The sequence below is a fragment of the Drosophila ficusphila genome, unplaced genomic scaffold (assembly GCF_018152265.1).
Source record: "Drosophila ficusphila isolate 14025-0441.05 unplaced genomic scaffold, ASM1815226v1 contig_791, whole genome shotgun sequence".
Lineage (NCBI taxonomy): Eukaryota > Metazoa > Arthropoda > Insecta > Diptera > Drosophilidae > Drosophila > Drosophila ficusphila.
The window spans coordinates 14,112,780-14,134,209 of NW_025064737.1; the positions used below are offsets into that span (position 1 = coordinate 14,112,780).

At 37.3% G+C, this 21,430-nt stretch overlaps 3 protein-coding genes across 4 annotated transcripts in view; 2 read left to right on the forward strand and 1 right to left on the reverse strand.

The window, feature by feature from the left end:
- Window positions 1–21,430, reverse strand: part of LOC108087163 — a 60,428-nt gene that overhangs the window by 23,384 nt on the left and 15,614 nt on the right.
- The window catches only part of LOC108087166 (histone-lysine N-methyltransferase 2D), a 28,927-nt gene continuing 14,052 nt past the window's right edge, over window positions 6,556–21,430 (forward strand). The window contains 1 exon segment of the mRNA XM_017184402.2: window positions 6,556–7,029. Coding sequence (XP_017039891.2) covers window positions 6,978–7,029 — 52 coding nt within the window. The 5' untranslated portion in view covers window positions 6,556–6,977.
- On the forward strand, window positions 9,642–10,458 carry LOC108087169. Of its 2 annotated transcripts, XR_001771164.2 has the most exons (3): window positions 9,642–10,047; window positions 10,112–10,216; window positions 10,289–10,458. XR_001771164.2 is itself a non-coding variant. In XM_017184410.2 (2 exons), exons 1-2 carry the CDS (start codon window positions 9,654–9,656, stop codon window positions 10,159–10,161), a joined length of 444 nt encoding a protein of 147 aa, XP_017039899.1. In that variant the 5' UTR covers window positions 9,642–9,653; the 3' UTR covers window positions 10,162–10,458. The 2 variants fall into 2 exon arrangements, 1 of the variants encoding a protein (XP_017039899.1); XM_017184410.2 differs by having other exon boundaries at window positions 10,112–10,458.

Consider the following 21,430-nt stretch of genomic DNA (forward strand, 5'->3'; position numbering starts at 1 on the left):
ATCCGCGACTTTTTGATCGCCATCTGACAGAAGTGCGGAGACCGGCAGCGGATGGCCTTCGCATCGGGACGAGATGATCGGATAGCCAGCCAGCTGCCTGGAACAAGACAAAATGGCAACAAGTGCGGGCCAGTTAAAGCCACAAACCAGCACAGCCGACAACTTGGCAGCCGAATTTAGTGGTTGAGTATTTGCAATCCATTCCAGTTCAAACAAGGAGCTGAATTCTGGAGGTGGTTCGATAGTTAATATCACTGCTCTCATTTATTTATCATAACTATTTTAAAGTTCAACTATCAAGGGCTTAAGGTTTCCAAATAAAAGTTATTCAGATTAACTTAACTTTAATTTCGGAGTTTCTTTTGCTTTAACATCTTGTAAGTAATTATTATTGATTGCGTTGTAAATATATAAAACCAATCATAGTAATAAACTTGTATTACAAAAGTTTAAATGGTTAATTAGTTTAATTTACTTGTTAAGCAATATCGGATTGGTCAAGGAATTACTCACTTAAATGTGATTGTTTTTATAAATTTCGATAGTCTATATTTAAGGAGTGTCTCTTAAACTAAAAAAAAAGAGGGACTCTGGAATAATTTTATGGAATTCTCTTAGCAAATAAACTTTTTTTTAGAGTTTCCATCACTATTGAACATTGTAGCATGTCTTGGTGATTTTCGAATGCAACGACAGGAAAAATATGACAAACTGCGACCGGAATTCTTGCCACAGCTTTGGCGACGGGCATCGGTGGCGTATGCGCAATATATTTCGTGTATATTTTTTAGCAACCCAGACACGAACCGAAATCAATCCCAAATGCAGTTGAACAAATCACGAGCAAGCAACCAACCAACTGGTGTCAAACAAAAAGTCTTAACCAGATCTTAGCCAAACTAATGATTCCGTTGGAGGAAAACCGATTGCAGGCAGGTGTGGTGCGGTTCCATAACTGTTAATGACTTTCGGTGGCGGCCTCAAAAGTGCAATGGAAACACATTTAATGAGTGCCACAACAACTCGGCTCAGTGGGGATCAGGCTGCTGATCAATTGCCTCTTGTCGGCCAAGTGAATGTCATTGGCTATTGAAAGTGAATGTTCGTTGCCACCTGGTGAAAGGATAAGATAGCTCATTTGGAATGGGGATTCCCACTAATGAGGCGCATGTTGTGGGTGGAGCAGGTATTCTCAGCATCGTTCATCTGCCAGTAATGTTGCAACAAAAGCACTGACAGAGAGAGAAAACTACCACTCTTTACAAAACTACTAATTTAAAACATTTTAAAATTATTGCAAAAGTAACTAAAGACACTCGTTACTCTTTTCTTTCTTTCACAAAAAATATATATTTAAATGTTTAAGCTTCAACTTGAAATTCTTGCTGTTTAAATTGTTTTCCAAGTGCATCTTTATGAGGTACCATTGTGCAAGCAGCCCAGAAAGCAGTCAGCGCTTAATTTGCCTATCAATGCTCTTTTTCAATTTACGTGATGGATTGCGGCATCTCTGGGCTCTGAAATATGAGAACCAACCGCTCCGAGTCACGCAATTCAAGTGTAAAATTACATTTTCTTCATTCATAAAATGCAACATGTTGCCGCTGCCGAAGTTGGCAGAGAAAAGCGTGAGCATTTCCCCCTTGTAATGAGGCAACCACAATATTGTTGCGGGTGCTGCGGAATGTTGCAGGCTGTTTTGTGGCGGAGACGGGAGAATGAGGAGGAGTGGTAGAGGCAGGAATGGTAACCACGGCTTTGGTCATAGATGTAATACCAGAAGGCGTGAAAAGTCGGTTATTTGGTCAGTAGTGGGCAACAGCAGAAACAACAATCAACTGACCAACACCCACAGAAATCTCCATATTGGGGAGTTTGGAGTTATGTTTTGAGTTTTTGCAAAATATCCCACACCTGTTAATTCTGAGCTAAATGCAATTCAAAGATTACGATTGGACCAAGAACACCTGCAGGTCACTTATTTATTATATTTACTCAGGAATGTCTGGCGCTTTCTTAGCCGGCAAGAGCAAGTAGACCTAAGATTTTCCCAACCAGCAACAAATCTTGCAGCCAAGGAACTAAAATGATGAATTTTGCATAAGGGATTTGAGTTAGTAAATCAGAGAGGCTGACAAATGCTGTTGGCCATAGTCCGGTGGATAAATGTGGCTAACAAACCATTACACGCATTGTCAAATTAAGTGTAAATAACTCGGTTGTATCAACAAATAAATCATGGCACTCAACAGAAAAACTCTGGTCGCAGTCACTCAACTGAAGTGCAGAAAACAAGAGGCAGTTAAATCGAACACCAAACGGGTTGAGAGGGTAAAGTGCATTTGCATAATGACAATGCAATTTCAAATAAACGCAGGACACATGTCAACGAATAAATTAATTTACTCTAAAATTATTTATGCAGCAAACAAAGTGAGAGTATAGCCCTGGAGTTGCACTAGAAAAAAAAAAGAATTTTTTTTCTTAGATTTTCTTTCAGGTGGAGTACACAAACAAATTACTATCTTTGCCACTAACACAAAATTCTCAAGTAATATTAAGTGTTATACAAAATAACTGCCTAATTTTTCTAGGCAATTAGAAAAAGAGATAGTAAAAATATATGAACAAATCAAGGCTATACAAAAATAAATATTTTGGTAACCAAATTAATTAATGAAGAGCAACTGTAAAAGTGGTCTTCTAAAAATGCCTTTTTTTTTTTTGCTCAACGTACCCAAAATTAGAGAATCTAATTCCTTATATATCCATTTTTTTATGGCCAGTGCATGATCCGCTCCGAAACGACACGCACACAACGTCCAACACACAATGGAGCCCAGAGTGGGACAGATTTGGTCGGTTGGCTGGTTAGCTGCTGCCAAATGGGGAATCCAAAGGGGGAGGGGGCAGTAGCATGGGGAGTGGAAAATGGTCTCCGGGGTGAGCCTAATGAAGGAAGTATTTGGAGTCTGCTGTTGGCTGAGCACACAGCTATTTGGAGCTGGGCATCACGGCACTTGCAACTGCAACTGCAACGGCAACAGCACCTGAACACCTGCGCCAATGGACGCCCACATGGATTCAATCTGGTTTGCAGGTTTCGTCTCGTCTCGTCTCGGCATCGTCATCTGCATTAATTGTATGGCTATGATGGGGCTCTGGCTCTGATGACTATGGCTCTATTTGCCTAAACTGCCGGGTGACCGAAACTTAAATAGCCAAACCGTTTACCTCGATTTCTTCGCCATCAAGCTGAGTGGAATTTAGTGGGTTGGTAAGGAAAGGACCTTTCATCCATCTCCCATCTCCCATGAATTTGTCGGCGGCCACTTTTCAATTATAACAAAAACTCTCAAACCCTCACAAACGAATGGGCAGGCAACACTCAAAGGCGTGCAATTCGAAATGCCAATTGATTTTGCCCCGGAATAAAAAATATGTACATTTCTGCCGGCAATTCCGGCGACTTGTTAGTTGGCTGGCACCACCAGGCGGCCGTAGCGCAAAGAGTGCTGCAATTGAAACACAAAATAAACTGAAAGTGGCGACTGGAGATGGGTCAACTGTCGCAGTGGACGAAGATGGAATACCCTTGGAAAGAACCGGACCATCACCTTAGTGAATTTAATTAGATCAGCTTAATAAATATATAAGTTTCGTTCTGTTTTTATATACTTTTTGTAGCTATTTTTTATTCTTTGCAACTTATACTTCTAAATTCTTTTTAATTTATGTAATAAAGAAGACTGAAGATTTAAAAAATATACTTCGGTAAGCAAAATAAATAAACAACCACAACTTTTATGTAAATTTATGAGTAACCTTTCAAGGAAATTCTTTGGAATTGTTTATATGTTTAACATGACAAGTTACATTTCCCTTTTTCCACAAAACGGAAGCAACATATCAAGAGCAAAACACAACCCTGACCCAAAAGAACCATCATCCAGCCAAAGCAAACCAGAGTCAGACGAGAAGCGATGCCAACTACTTTTTCCCCCCACTCCAATAGACTTCCATTCAATTGCTCTCTGTGCGATTCATGGCGCGTGATTTTTGCAACTTGTGTTCGCGGCTTTTTGCCAGCCACTATTTTAAACCAGCGCGGTAGCAGCAGCAGGATCCTAGCACCATGGCAGCGCTCCTCCTTCTGACCAGCCGCAAACATTTTAGCCAGAAGCCGCAGCTACAATGTTGACAACGTCAACCCGTGTCCGTGTCCGCGTCTCCGCCGCCTTCGCTCCATGTTCTATGTCGCCAATGTTTGTCCACAATTCAAATTCATTTAAGCGCGCTTTCTGCTCTTGCTAACTGAAAAAAAAAATCGAACCCCTTTTGTGTGTTTTCTCCTTCTGGTCGCCGCAGTTTTTCCTCCTTCTTTTTTCCCGCACTGCTTTTCTTTTCATGGATTATTTTCACGCCTTTGGCACTTTGCATTTTGCCTTTTTGCGGCCTGGTGGGAAATAGAAATGAAGCTATGGAACTTTGACTAGCATATTTCTTTGGCCTGGGCTTTATAATTGAAAATCCCACAAAGGTGTTGTCGTTTGCTTTGTGACTAAATTGAATTTAGTAATCGCTTTTTTATCGACCATATCAAACTAAAACCATACACACACGGACATCTAGGTGTTTTTTTTTCGGTCCACAAAGTGCCTTCGGGCACTTTCTAAACCATATTTTGGCACGTGTACCGCAATGTCCACTTTTTGGCCACTCCCCAGAGTTTTCATTTTTACAATCGGAGTTTCCCTTTTGACTGGCCTCGGGGGTCGACATTCGGTCAATTACAAGGACAAAGAAAAAGTAATCGAAGAAATTAATTTTTGACGACTCACAATTCATTTGAAGTTATTTTAAAAATATGACACCATACATTTTTTTTGCACACTCTTTTTTTTAAGGATGATGGGGGTACAATCCCCACAACTTAAAATCGCAAAAGCTATACATCCGTCCAGACAAACATTTATCACGCGATTTAATGATACACTTTCGTTTGATTACCTGATGGGGGTTGATTAAATATTTATGGGTGAACAGGCGAATTATATTTTATACTTATTCAACAATTAAACTTGATACAAATTCGCCTGCACTTTTACTGAACTTGAAAACTGACGAGGAAAGGACTCTGAAAATGAACCATACCTTGGGATACGAGTCAATGGGGCACACCTGTGCTTGTAATGTTATAAATTTCACCAGGTAATTTAAAACTTTTCGTTTTAATTAAATTGTACAGAAGGCGAACAATGGGAGTGGTTCGCCAGTATATAAAAATACAGCATGAACATGATTTTTTAATAGAAATGTGGGAGATGATTTGTTGTTTGTGTTTTAATATACAAACTTTAGATACTCTTTGATTAAAAGAAATAATAAATTATTAATTAAAATATTAAAAAATATTTGGTTTTAAATGTATTTCATAAAAGAAATATGTATATAAAATAGATTTAATTAAAAATAGCTTTCAATATTTTCCCTGATTTAACTTTATTCGTTGGGGAAATGTTTGCTCACTCAAAAGATCGCGTGGTTTGCCAAAATTGAATTGAAAGTTTTGCTAGTAATTATGTGGGATGAGCTGATCATATTTTGTGGTTAATTTCCAAGCTATCGAAAGTGCAAAGGTGAAAGGACGGACTGGTGAAAGGAACACCAAATGGCAGGAAAACCAAATAGAACCAGGCCAAGCCCAGAGGGTGAAATCAATTTAAACGTAATAAGATGGTCACCCTGGTAATTGCCTGTTAATAGCTTCATTACAATCCCCAGACAGACGAATACGGTAGTTAAAGGCAAGACCGAAAAAATAGTATAAACAAAGCCGAGCTGAGACCCGACCTAAGGCAATATAATCAGCCAAAACCCCCCTCGAAAATTCCCTCCGTCATCGTGGGTTACAAGCACGCGACTTGTGGTCGCAAAAAACCGCTGAGAAAAAGAGTAAATGTGTTTCGAAAAAGAGAGATATGTCTGGAAGAAAGAGAAACCACATCCGTAAAGCAGTTCAAAAACGATTCGATGCAAGCAGTTCGGCGCCAGCGATCAAATAAACAAACGCGCAGCCGCCAAACCACATTCAGTTTCAATTGGAACGTTGCGCATGCGCCGTGTATAAAAAATTCGCGCGCTTCACCGTCTTCGCTTCGCTTTGTAAAACCGTTTTTCGGTTCGTTTGTTACAAATCATAAAAATCATTTTTGTTTTGCCCAACGAAAAAAAAAAAACCCAGAGACAAATCGTTTAAATTATGAACTGTCACTATTAGTTATCATTATAAACCCGTTGAGAGTTTTTCAAAAGTATTTCGGCATGTGAAAGTTGACCAAAAACCCAGAAACTTAATTCTTATAAAAATTTGCATACGGTGTAAATTGGCGAAATATAAATTGTGAAACCTATGAAAAGTGAAGTAGAACAAGCTTTGTTGTGACCCCAAACAAAACAAATAACCCTCTCAATCGTTTAGAGATTGATGCCCTAATTCCTTAACAGAGTGAAAGAAAAGAGCTTGAGCATTATAGAAAATAAAATGAGTATGAGATCTGCATAGGCTGTTGAAAATATTGCACACTCTAAACAAAGAAATTTATGTTAACTGGGGTCTTTCTGAAAACTTTCGTAGACAGGTTTCCCCAACCATTTAAATAACAGTACAATAAAAACAAACAAAAATGTTTTCAACACAGCAAAAGCATTCTTTTCTTTGTCACCGCTTTAAACTAATTTATGCAGTCATAAGATAAGAAGACAACGCCCCTATTTAAGAACTCTATATTCAAAATATTTTCTATGCGAACCTTTGTTTTTTGTCGTTGACAAATTCAAGCCAATTAATTAAATGTTGTTTGGCGTCTGTGAAATACTTTCAGTGGCTTAACAAATATGCTTTACTAAGCAATAAACCAAACTGGAATACGGGACGGTAATTAAATAATTGAAAGTGAGAGAATCAGTTCAAAATAATGCGGATCCCCAAAGGAAGATTGACTGGTTGGCTTCTGCCGTTGGCATTTGGTAAGTGCAGATCTTTAAATTACCCAGTCTTACCGCTAAGATACTTAGTTAGAATCGCTTGAAACCAGTTTGTCGGTTCCATTTCGCTTTTTTTTTTTTTGTTGATTGGGTGACTGAACGGGAGCAAGGTCGTTTGTGTCGGACTAAAAAAAATGTTATTTCATGTTAGCCTGCCAAAATATTAGAGCTTATGCAATCCTTGATTGCAACTCCCCCTCGAAACGCAATGTCCCCAAATGCATCGCTTTACGAAATGCCAACCATTGCGAGGCTTTGACCACCAATTGCCGTTGACAATATGAAAATGAAGTTTAAATACCCTGATGCGACACCGTCTGAAATCCCAAATACGTGCGCAAAGTTGCGTTTTATGTATATTTGTGTATCGTAGCGAAAGTACGCGGAGCGATGGATCCATCGCGGATTTCCATCGAAGTCCTACTCATCCACGTCCGCCGGGCAATGCGGATTATCCGCACAGTGGAAACAAATTTACATTCCGTTTTATTACGGTTTGATTTTTGCTTTGCAATTTAAGTACCTATAAAAAGTTACTTACAAGGGTATAATAAAAAAAATATTTACTGCAGAATAAGTATTAAAACCATAAATTCGTCACCTGAAACCATTATTCATTTGCTTGTAAATCCTATTAAAAAGAAATTGTTATGGAACTCAAAAATATCATTTTGTAAGTCACTTGCCAACATTTACCTGATAAATATCTGTTTGTGTCACGGACCATTTAAACACAATCCCGTCAAATAATTGATTTAAATCAATTAATAACGCCCTAACAATGGCAGTTCCACTGTCCAAACGATAGAGTTTTCTGTGGAAAGCCTTGTATTGATGGAATGGCATACAAATTATTATCGCCATCGACATGAACGTCAACATTGACGGCATTCGGTGACGGTGCATTACAGCGCCAAGTGGATATCTAAACTGGACGCCAAAACTTGGGGAGAGGGGAATGGGGAATGGGAAACGCAATACGGGATTCGGGGATGGATGATGAATGCTGCATAGTGTAAACCATGGGGCAAAGTTGAGGTAAACGTGCTCCACATCGAGTGCGCGGCATTTGCAAGTGCAAAATGCATTTTTCCATCGAGGGAGCAAGGAATGTGGGCATTTGTGTCTGGCACTGACTTCGTGGGAGATTGGGCAGATGGTTCGGAGTTCGGAATGCTGCATCCATGTAAAAAACACCTGGAGTGGGCAGAGTTCGTCCGAAATATTCCGAGCTGAACAAACACGACAAAGAGTGAGAAACACAATTCACCATCCCCAAAGGAAAACCCACACACCTCCCCAAGCAATTATGTTAATAACTTCCTAAAAATAAGCAAATGGGTTTACCCAATGGCCAAAAACCAATTACTGTCATCACAGTTATTCATTTAACACCCGAAAAGCAAAATTCGGCCCACAAAACACTAATTGCCAACAGCAGTCGGGATTTTACATAATTCGCAAGTTTTGTCAACTCTCTGCGGTGCTTAATAGTTGCAGACCAACAATTTGAAGGTCCATAAATTTGCTTTGGGGCAGCAAAGCCAACCAGCTGCGGATGTACGAGTATATGCACGGGAAAACAAGACTTTTCACTTCCACATGGGGCAGACAAAAAAATGTACAAAAGAGGGGGAGTTTGGGGCGTGAAAGAAAAAGTAAAATGTTTGCCGAAAAAAAAAAAACAAAAAAAAAAAAATAGAGGAAAACCAAACGTTTGCGGACACTGTCTGTGTCAATGACTCTGAAATGATTTCAACGCGATTTCTCGTTTCGCTTCTCATTTCGCCGCTTACATTTTACTGATCGCTGATCCACAGCTGCGGGTCAGCGGCGTACGTGGACTTTATTAGCAATTGGATAATTGACATAATAAGATGTTCAAACGGATAGAAAGCAGGCGGTGGTTTGCAGCAAGCCTGATCTATTTGAGCCACTTTCAAGAGATCGTTGAAGCTACTGAATGCTAAACCTCAGTGAATTCACGTGTCAGCTAAAAACGATGTATTTTAAATAAACCAAATGAAATAATTTATAACAACTATCGCTAAGGTAGAGTATAGAATAAAATATACAAATATTAAACTGGACAGAAATTAATGACTCTGCGCAGTTATTTAATCGATAATAAATGTTCCCAGGCAATTTGTAAAATGCAGTGCTAAGTTTAAAGCTAACGTTTGTTAATAATTCCAAGAATATTTCACAGCTCAGGGAGCTTGCAATTATCTTAGATCTCTCGGGGGCTATAAAAAATATCTGTGATCTGTGCTACGCTACACAATAAGCTGGTTTTAAACCGCAATTCGTTTTGTTTGTAATTAAAAAAGGTTAAACAATATGAATAACTACAAAAAACATTAACACCCTGATGCGTTTTTAAATTTATTTAAAATTATATAAGAACAAATTAAAAATCCATTAAAATATATTGTAAAGATACAACATACTTCTGGTTACAAGTTATTCGAAACCCATTTAAATTATTTTAAAAATCGCAGAGCTTTTTTATAGTCTCAGGGTTAAGATTGCTGCGGTGAACCGTATAAATACTCCCAGCGGTTTTGTAGAAACCCCTAGTTTGAATACTTTAATCAGCGAATGAGATGCACGGAAGCAGCAAACTGACTTTGACCTTGGCGTTGGCATTCGTGCTCATTTTCCTGGGAAGCACCCAATCGAAAGCCCAGGAGGGTGGTGACCTCTTCCGGTGCAACGTGCAGTACAAATGCTCGGATGAAAAAGAGCTGGTTTGGGCCATGGCCGACGAACGATGCCACGTGTTTCACAACAAGTGTCTGCTGAAAGTGGAGCAGTGCGCCCGCCGAAACAGTGGAAGATCGGAGCTAATCGAAACCACCAAGGAAATCTGCAAGCCGAATTGCACAAAGTTCTGTGCGGATGTCTTCGATCCGGTGTGTGCCCAAATCTTCCAGGAGGATTATATAACCTTCAGCAATGAGTGTGAAATGCGCAACCATATTTGCACTAACGAAAGGCGTAAGTTATCATTATGAAAGCCCCGTAAAGATAATTAACTGATTTACGTTACATTCTGATTCAGCCTACTCCTATTTTGGAACCGGAGAATGCGTTGAGAAACCAGTTGGCTAAGGCGACGTTAAACCTAAAATTATTATTCAAATCGGATTAAACATTGTTGCAAAAAGTAAAGTTTTTACCCAGAGGAGGAACATAATACACAAACACAACATGGATTTCATTATTTTGTTTTCTTTAGTATGTTTAACTGCGGAACACAAGAAATCAAAACAAGTTGCCGTACATGACACGTACTATTTGGTCCCTAAATGCGATTTAACCCAATTATTTTGGAGCGCCTTGACCAAAAACAGGATTTACAACACAGCTGCACAAAACAGAAGTAAAATAAATGAAAATAAGAGCTAAGCTGGCCACACAGATGTGTTGCAATCATGTCTTTAATGCTTTAAACTGGCCACCGCCAACAAGTTGCACAACTTTTACGCAGCCACTTTGGCCGGCGATTCAAGTTCAATGTTGTCTGGCTTTTCCAGCGACCACGCTTCCACCACTCGCTTCCTGATTGGCCGCGATTGATCGGATTTAATTAAGGAAAAATTTTGCATTTGCAATATGCAAAAACTCATTTGAGCAGCCACAAAGAAACTCCGCAGCGCCAATGTCCTCCGGGCGGTTTCGCAATTACGCGGCGTCCGAGAGAGTTGGTTGCAACATTTTCCTCAGAGTCCCCAACAGAAAACTGTCCAGGTTGCAGTTCCAGCCCACAGATTTGCTTTCGTTTGAATTGCCTTGGTTGTTATTCACTTACCCTTGCGAAGGGTATAATTTTCTTTCGTTAATCACACTCGTTATCTAATGATGCTTACAAAACTTGAAATACTTGTATTAATATTCATTTTAGTAAAATTCCAAAACATTTCCTGGAATTCTACAAATACGTATTAATTTAAAGCACTACGTCAAGCGTAGCACAAACAAGTCTTAAGATACGTATCAGCATTATCAATAATTAAATCGTAGTCTGTAACAGAAACTCCCTTTAATATTCTCAAGTTGTACCAATCTAAAAAACAAAAACCTTGCTGACAACTTTTATTTGATTTAAAAGTTTGATTTTATTATCACAGTAGAGTATTTGGAATTGAAGTGCCCAACAAATCCTACTTTCTTGTTACCATTTTCATTTAAATTTGCATTTCTTGTACATTTTCTCGCTCTCAAAGTCTCTCATCCACTTTTCACCCAATGGATTTGATTGTTTTATGGCCGTTGGCAAATTTACACAATCCCATGCCAAATAGTTATCAACTTGTCGGAGGAGCCGAATGCAAGACAAGTGCCTTTTCTCAGGCGGAAGAAACACTAAGCGGACTGCAATGCAAATTTCCCAGAGCAGAAACAAGCTCAATGCCTTGTTCGACGCCTACGATAATAACTTAATTGATTTATAGATCTCTCTCTAATCAATATTTGAACGGTCCCGTTTTCGGCTTTTGACATTGTGCGGTGGCGGCGGGTTGATGAAATAAAAACCGGTGCCTAGAATGAGTTTTTAATTTCGCTTTGGCTTCTTTGGGTCATTAAGTTTTGATTGTCTCATATCTACTAATGCCAAAATTTGAAAGTCAAACGGAGCATATTCAAAACTCATTTGTTGTGCTCCCTAATTAACAAACAAAGAAGTTCATTTGTTACAATTACGTACGAAGTACATTTTTAAGAAAAATTGCATAAGAAGCACAAACTAAAAATAACTCAAAGAGAAATTTTTCGCTTGGTTAATTTACACTACAATTAATTAAGTTGTGCATAAAAAACATAAAATTATTGGCCTACAAATATTTAAATATACGGAGCTTTGCTGACGCAACTAAATAAAATTAATTTTAGTAGAATTCATTCATTATGGAGAGTCATAAGTTTACCAATCACAAACACCATATTTAATCTCATTAAAAAACATTCTAAAAGAAGTTGGGCGGTTTAAACGAATTTGAAAGTAGTTTTGGCACAGCCACCAAATTTGACCATTTTTTAAAGCTATAAAATGTGACTATCAATTTTTATGAATCTGTTGAAGTATTAATTATTTTTTAAGTCCCAGTCCAATTTATTAGAGCAACGTTTTCAATTTGAATCGCTGCAATGTGGCGGATTGAATCGCAACGAAAACATTGAATAAGCAAACCCGCTGTGACTCCGAGCCAAGTCCTAAATTACCTCACACGACCGTAAAAACTAGGCTAAAAGCAAAAGCCACAAAATAATAAGAAGCGAAAAAATTGCATGAGCAGATGCCTTGAACAAAGCCAGCATGAAAAGTAGAAAGAAAAAAGCGTATCTTAGGTGTAAACTGTGTGAATATTTTTCGGTTATTACACGCATTTTGTTATTATTATTATTGTTTACCCCCATCCTCTCGCTTAAAACTTTTTTGGCAACTACACGATACCTTTTTGGCCAAAAAAGTCTTAAACGAAAAATGTCAACACATGAGACGATGTTTTTCATGATTATTAAAACGAGCAAGTTGCAAGTGGAGTAAGGTGGGGTGGCACTAGATGATGTGTATTGCCAACAAAATGCCGCATTTGGTAAGCGACATGCCATTGTTATTGCCTTTGTTATTGTTGACGTTGTAACTGTAACTGAGCCTAGAGCCAACTCAGAAATTGCTGATATACTTAGTGCAATGATGACGGGCTCGTGCGTAACTTAAACGAAAAATCAAGTTGGCTTTGGAAAAGCGAAGAATAGAATACCCTGCAGATTTAAAATAAATTATTTTGTTGTTGGAAAAAGGAACTTTAAGAATGTATCATCATAATATATGTAGATCCTTATTATGGAAATCATCTATTTATAGAGTTTGAAATAAGCTTGCCAAAATTATGAAACCAGCTGAAAGAGTATATTAATCAAGTAAGCCGACATCTTATGTTGCTGATATACATTTTTCACTCACCCGATGGCAGTTGACAACATGACATAATTGGGCATTGTTGTTTCGGTGCGGTTCAGTAAAATCGGGTACCACCCAGCTTTTGGGCCAAGAAGTGTTGGCATTTGGGCTTTAATTAGAGGTCTAATTACCAAGCAAGTGATATATGAACTAGTTGGCCCACCACAGTGAAAGTTTCAACAGCTGTTGCAACGAATATTTGTGGGGACAAGTGGCGCGTGTTAAATTAAATCAGCATTACTTTAAAAATCCCACCACCTGCATAGCTGAAATTTCTTGGATTAGAGCCAAGCAAAATTGGAGGGTTGACAAATATGGCTAAAAACCGACTGAACCCGTCTCGATAGCCAAGTGCACTTGTTGCGTTTGATTGCACAAAGTAGCTGCATAGCTGAAATGGTTTCGCTTATTGCAAATCACTTATATATATTGGGGATGCGACTCGGAGATGGAACAGGTTAATTGGTTAGCTGCGGAAAGTTGGCATTTCATTGATGTAATGATAGTAATCACATGGTATTTTAGCAGGCTCAATCAAATGTGGCATTTCCTTTCATTTATTTGATCAAAGATCGCACTTTTCCCCTCCAGAAAAGTGTGCATCATTTAAAAATGCGTAAGCCCACTTTCATTTGTTAATAAAATACAAAAACTCGTATATAACATTTCCATAAATCAACTCAGTTAAATTAGGCATTACCTTATTTGCTATGATCATTATTTTATTCTTAATGTGCATAAATAAACAAAATTGATTCATATGCATATCAAAGCTTAAATGATCACATTGGCAACACAAATAGCATTAAACTGAGCAGGAAAATCAAATCAAGGTGTTGTAGAAATCTTCAATTACATTTTCCGTTGTGCATTGCATTCGAAAATTTGGACACGCCAACTGCTATAAAGCAATATGTAGAGCAAAATGGTTGCTCCAAAAAAATTAAACTCTAAATTGATCAATATTTCTTTTTAGATGTCAAACTGTCAGCCAAGCCAAAATAGAACAAAAGTGATACTGATCTAGTTTAACCTAATAGTTTGTGTGTTTCAGGTTGCGACTTTTGATGTTGATACGAACTGATTAATTTCTCAGCAAACTCTCGGCTTAATATGGTGGTAATTAATCTCCAATAGTAGCTAATTTAATAATGTTACTCGTTTGTCAACCGTGATAGTCAAGGTTGATCTTGCGGTTAGCGAGCAATAATTTGTAGCCACTTTTACCCAAATATTTGTTCGCCTCTCCACGGGATTTTCATTAACCCAATTAGGGTCAAATCAAAACACATCTGACCCCTTTCACTGACCTTTGGCTTTATTTATTTCTCTTTGTATTTCCCTGGAGGAATCGCTACCATGTAATTAATAAAATAGGTTTGGAATGGAATGATTATCGTGGAGTAAAGTTGCAAACATTTACATAAATTAACTACAATTAAATCTTGCCAGTGGCCAAGGCATATTTATAAGCTAATTGATGAAGTTGAAGGTCGTTGCTCGGATAAGCTAATTATTATGTACGGATTACTCGATTAGCCAAGTGTTTTTTTTTTTTTTTTTTGCTTGCTTTTGCTTTTTTGGGTGACTGGCCACCCATTCAAGTTCTAAAATAGCCGAAAAAATGCATCGATTGTTTGGCAATAAACCAACATGCAAACACGATTGTTAACACCTTAGAAAAAAGTAGTCAGCCAACCAAGCTAAGCTTCCAAATTAAGCCAATTAATTTGGCTAGTTGAGACAACAATCGCTTGGCATGAGCCATAGTTTCGGAGGGGAAAACCAAACGGCCGAAACAATTTCGATATTTGGCAACCCAAAGAACGCAAAAACCTACCAAAAATGGTATGGTTGAAATTTTATATAAAGTGCACTCAAATGCAAGTAATTAATTACAGTGTCTCTCATAGATTTTTTCGAATCCACTATTTTTGGCGTGTCTGTGAGTCAGCTTTTCCATCCTGCTCCATTGTCTGCGGGAGATTTCAAGTTTTTCACAGGGCAAGCCCAAGCGAAAAGTGCACAGGGTCAGTATATTTTTTTTTGGTTTGGTCATTTTGTGATGGTCGTTTGAAGTTGCCTTGACCGTTTTGGGTCAGAGAGCACTACATGTGGTTCTATAGTACAGTCAAAAGTATTTACACAATTGATGGCCAAGGGAATCCCCGAAACAAGTGGCATTAAAAACTTCCTACTTCAACCCTGACTAGGAATTCAGCAGCTTGTCTGTTTTAAGATGAGTTCGATAAATTCGTTTTAAATTATGCGTATTTAACAAAAAATGTTTTGACTGGTTTTACTGGGTGTGTATAAATGGATTCTTAATTACCATTAGTTAACATTAATTAAAATAAAATATAACTAATCATGATTCCATATGTTCGAAAGAATCAATTAATGGAATTTAGATATTTGTTTTAATTAAATCTCTAAATGTAGTTCCAAATATAATTCCTAGACATTTAGGTTTATAATTTGTTGTTAAAAAAATAGTTCCCCTTCCTGTCTGTAGTAATCACCCATCAATGTTTACCTTTGGTTTGAGCACGCTCTTATAAGTTCGTGCTACAGATTATGACATTCAATGCCTGCCAACTGGAACCATATTAGTTATAGATTTTCATTGGTCAGCCCAACCCAGCAGGGCCGCCAAAAGAAACTCAAAAACGTGACTAACGACGGTCTAATTAACAAGATTTACTTTTGAACGTTTCTTTGTTGCCTTTTTTTCCTGTCCGATTTGCACTGGTTTCTCTATCAACACAACACAATGAACCACAAAGCCAACTAATTCTAGTAGTTAACGATTAATTCTGTCTGTGGGCCGGGATTAATTGCCATTTAGTAATCGCTGTGGCGGCGGCCTCGTCATGTTTTCAATGCTTTTGATTCCAACAACCTTAGCACCCAATTTCCGCCTGCAATGATAGTATACAACCGTGTTCTATAAAGAAAAACAAGCAGCCACAAATCATCAAAACATTTTTAACCAACCGCAGTTTTTATTAAGTTTTGAGGCTAATTTGGTTTGGATCGAAACTTTTGAAACATGGTTCATTGTCTATTCTTTAATAATTTACTTGGAATTGACTTTTGTAAATTGCTAAAAGTTAAATTTAACTGGAAGATGGAAAGTATAAAATCCTTGCTTTAATATCGTGCTTTAGTAAGAATTCAACCATTACACAGTGGAATTTAGGAATGTCTGGGTCAGTCTTAATTAATACCTAATAATTCTTATGGTGTAGACATAAAATTCTGTGGAATCGATGGCGGATCTGTTAGAGATCTCGGATCTCCGAGTGGCAAACCACATTTAGCAGGCATTGGCAGCTGGGCGACCTTGCCGGCCGATCGATTTCGTACCACAGATCGATCGGTCCGATTTCTGTAGCGCCGCAAATCGATCGAAACCGTGGCCATAAAACACTAAATTGAAGTTGTGCAGTCTCTGTTGTTTAATTTATGCAATGTTACCGTTTTTCCATTTCTGGCCTTTATGAGTTTTGTTCGCCGCTTTTGTTGTTTTGCTGAGTTGTAAGTGAATTATATTTAAATTTGTTTTGCCTGGCTTGGCTGAGCTTCGAGTGATAACAATCAGCTTCGAGCCATTTGCTTTGGCTTTTATTTGTTGCATGTACAAATAAATTACATTTAATTTGCGTAATCATTTTTCAATGGCAAACATTGGATATATATTTCTGCATTGTTTTCTAGACGTTCATTACAAAATTATATCAGGGAGGCCAGAACCTTTAACTACTGCGATTGTTTCGAGAGAGCCTTCATAAATTATTTCGGATCTGTGGCGATTGTCGCCGGGTCAATCCAAACGCCACTCGAATCGTGCTCCATACGCCCCGTGGACCACGGTGGGATTTCTAACTGGAAGGGGAGGGTCAAGCGTTGGGGTCACCAAAGACGGAGGCAATGTGATTGTCTGGAGAATGTGTGAGAGACAAATTTATCGCTTCCATTTTGGGCAGCCTTGGGGCTGTGAACTGTTTTAGGCAAACGGAAATAGTGATTTAAAATTAGTTTCTAAATAATCACCGAGATTAAATTAAAAAATTAATAATTTTGTAACGTAGGTTTTAACCGGCTTTAATAGTTAACTTAACTAGTCAACTTTTTGAACTGAAGTTGTACTTTTTAGCTAACAGTGAAATCCATTGTTCAAAATTCTTAATACCAACCCACACAGAGATCTAACCGGATACGAGTAAAATGTTTAAAACACTTCACAAAGTCGTAAATCGGTAATTAAAATCTTTATTTGAAATGTTCTCATTTATGTTAACTGCTGTCTACAAAGTGAACCCATAAATTCAGCCACCTGTTGCTGCCATTTATCTAAACCTTTTCTTCGATTTTAAAAAATCAACCGATTAACATAGTCAATAAAATTAGATTTAAACCAAACGGTAAATGGCGAGGCGATTTAAATAATGACAGTAAAAGGAAAAAGCCAATTACAATCCCAATTCCCATTTGAGGAAACACATTTGCGTATGAGGAAGCACTTGGCAGAGGTATTTTTGTTGCCAACCTGGCCGTGAAATGTAAAGCTTTTAATGAGATGCAACTGACCGATGGAGGAGGCGGAATGAGTTAGCAAATTTTGTTAACTAAATGCAAGCAGAAAGTGTAACAATCATTTTCCATTTCCATACAATTAACGGTCGGCCAATGATAACAATTACTCCGCCAAACATTTCCATGGATCGCTGAATAACTGAAACTAGAGAGGCGGTAAAAGGGGATAAGTTTAATCCAAGACTTAAGTAAAAGTTGCTAACGGACTTTGGATTTAGCCCCAAATATTTGCATGATTGTTGGAGGCCACATTAAAAAGTCTGCCACATTGGATATAATTTTAAGATTGAAAAAAATAGACTGCCTATAAAAATTACTTTTAATGCAGCTCAAAATGGTAAGTCTAAGATGTAGATCTTGGTTTTGGTAATTGGCAAGCCAACCAATTCTCCAACCGCTCAAATGACAACTTGGTCAACGATTTTGACTTTGATGAACGCAGTTTGATTTGATGCTCAATTGAGGGGAAAATGCTTGTCAGCGGGGTGTGTTTTTCCATGTTTATTTAATGGGCGGTTAATTCTTCTTTTTTTTTTGGTTTCGGTGCTGTCCGCAAAACGTCAACACACAGTTCAAATGCTTATAATGGGTGCCAGTGCCAGATTGCGACATTTGCAAACGAACCGCGATAGCCGATGGGAGGAATGGAATGAAAGGAAAACCCATTCACTTTTCTGTTTCTGTCGCAATTGTCGTCACCGACGAGCGGAAAACTTGGAAAATAACAATATAAATGCAACAAAAAAGTTTAAGTTTAATTTAATACAGAATTGTAAAAGGAATTCCGCCGATCAAGTTACGATTTTGCCCCAAGCCACAGTGGGCCAGGATTGGAAAAAAGTGGCAAAAATTAATAACTCCCAAATTATCAATAGATTTAAAAGTTTTAGTATGTTATCTTATGTTCTTGGGGTCGCTGATTCCGAATCTAAAATTGGATTTTCAAAATTCAAAATGGCGGACTCAAAATGGCGGACTGAATATGATAACTTTTCTAAAAACTGATTAATTCTCATTGAAACTTGTTATTAAATTACTTCTAATCATTATTTTTATTTTTTTTATATCAATTTATATATTTTTAAAAAGGATTTGTGATAATTTTGTTTTATAATTATATATTACGCTTAGGATTAGCTGCTTTTGCTAAAGCACTCAGGATGTGCCACGAGAAGGCTGCTAAACCGATTTAACATCCCGTTTTTGTTTTGTTTTGGTTTTTTAATTTTTTTTAATTTTTTTAATTTTTTTTGCAATTTTTTTTAATTTTTTAAAATTTTCTTATATGTTTTCATTTTCTGATAGCTCAATTTCATCCAGTTCATTGAGTATATTTGACATATTATGTTTATCCTCATCATAGAACTCTTCTTCTTCTTTTTCAACTGAAGATTTACTTTCAGTTGCAGCCTCTAATAGTAAGTCAATTACCTCTTTAGGTAACGACAATAATCTTGTGCGTTTGAGACGCGAAGAAAGGTTTATTGAGGATATTTTCGGATCAGAAGTGTCCATAGCTCGATTAAAAACATCTTCTAAAGTTGTTATGCGGCTATGTTTTCTACTCAAAAATTGTCTATAATTTTTATAGTCTTTATTTCGAGCCTCTGATGCTTCCTCCCCAAGCATACCTATAGGAAGCAAACTTGCACTTATTATTTCAGAGCCGTGCATACAAATTTTGTGAAGTGTTGCTGACATAGGGTACCAATCATAATTATTAATATAAATTTTTGCAGTAGCAGTAGCAAATTTATCAAATTTATCGGAGTCAAGAGGACTTTTTGTTGACAGTGCTATTAGAATAGTTTGTAAGTTACAAACTAGTTGTGAATCTAGGCCTAAGATTTCAGCAAACAATTTTGGATTTGCAAAAGCTCTGCGGGCTGTATTGCCTTCGTTTGTAGTTCCAGAGCCACCAGGTTTCGGTTTATCTACTCTTAGTCCCAATTCTTTCCAAAGTCTAGCTTGAATAAGTTTTTTTCGTTCTCGAAAGGAATCTCTCTGCAATTCAGTTCTCATTTGCCAAACTTTCACGTCAAGTCTATAGGAAATATGCAAACATAATTCGAAAATTCTGATCCAAGCGTGAAGTGGGCTGAGTCCGTATTGAAGTGAATTTATATTTGGCAAAAAAATGCCTTTTTGCTTATTTGAAATATCATTAAATGTCTTTGGAGTTGCATGGCAAATCGGACATGCTTGCATAGATTTTGTACCAGTTATAGTATTTAATACTTTTCCATCTATCAATGTTTAAAAAAAGCAATAATGAACAAAAATATTATGGTTTTCGTCGAGCGGAACTTTACAAACTGTTAGATTATCTATTTTATTTTGGATATAATCTTTTTTTTCAGAATAAGATCTCGAGTTTATTTTACAAATTGTAATGCTATTGGGCGACAAAATCTTACAGATTGTGGTGATTCGTTGTTCCACAATATAATATTATTTTCAGTCATCAATCTTAAAGGCACAAGAGTAGTAGCGAATAAATTCTGATCATCTATTTGCTCATTTGTTGGTAAACTTTGATACGACTGTTTATAAGCAGAATTGCCGGAACTTCCATCACAGCCCCATGAGCACATTAAAAGAACTTCAATATCTGTCATCTGGTTGTTATCCATATAAACAGATATAGACTCATGTTGGATTTCAATAATTCTTTTTGAAGTGTGATCAACTAAGGATTGAAGCTCAGCTTTGGCAAAGGTTTCCGTGACTAAAATTGTTTCTTTTGGTGGCCTGCATGCAGATTTAGCTTCTCTTACATTATTATACGGAGGCCAAATGTCTGCTCCAGAATCTTTTGAGGCTAAACGCATTTTTACATACAATTCCTTAGACATAGAACCATCCAAAATAAACGCTAAGGCTTCTTCCACAGATATTTTTTTAATTGCTTTATGTGGGGACTCTAATAGTTTCTGAATTTTGGCAGGCTGTTCAGGTGTTTTTAATATTTTCTTAAGAATGACACTTAAGTCTACTTGCTTAGAATGGTTTGCCGCATACCTACAAGCCATCAATAGTTTTTCTGCATTATGGTTGTGTTCTGCACTCAAATTTGCAATTTCGTATCTCTTAGAACGATTCTGTCTAGAACTGAATTCTCTTTTTGGACGACCAGGGCCCGCATGACTTACATTACTTTTTTCAAGTAATCCGAATCCTTCGGTTTGAATATTAAAAACAGAATTCATCCAGTCTTCGTTTTTTAATAAAAAGCGATCGTGTTTTCTATTGGCTTTATCCAACTTTACTTTATATTTTGATATTAAAGTTCTTAAAGACACTCTTAAGCGGTTCATTGCTTCTTGAGATGAGCTATTTGGATCAAAATGTAACTTTTTTAAAATATACTCAAAGACTGGTTCGATATCATTTTTCGAATCATTCAATTTTTGCAAAATTTCCTTTTTTGTGAAGGTCTCCATGCTTACAACAATATTTAACGCTCTATTCTCACCGTCACCAGTTGGTTTGCTTGCAGAAAGCATTCAGCACGCTGCAGCGCATGTAAATTCCTGCACAAATGTGTATACGCAAGCTTGCAAAAAATGTGGAAGCGCGCTAGGTTTTTTATTTATTTCTTTCTTAAAACAAAAAACGCGCAAAAAGGCGCAACTTTTTCAAAAACAGCACATTTCAAGGAATAATTCCGAGTAATTCACATATTGATATCTAGGGGAACGAAGGGGAACGCCTATTTGGAAGTGTCGCAAACATTGAAAATCGTATAACTTTCTATTGAAAATAATAAAAAAAAATATTTTTTCGACTTTTTTGAAGAAAAAAAACTATTATTTT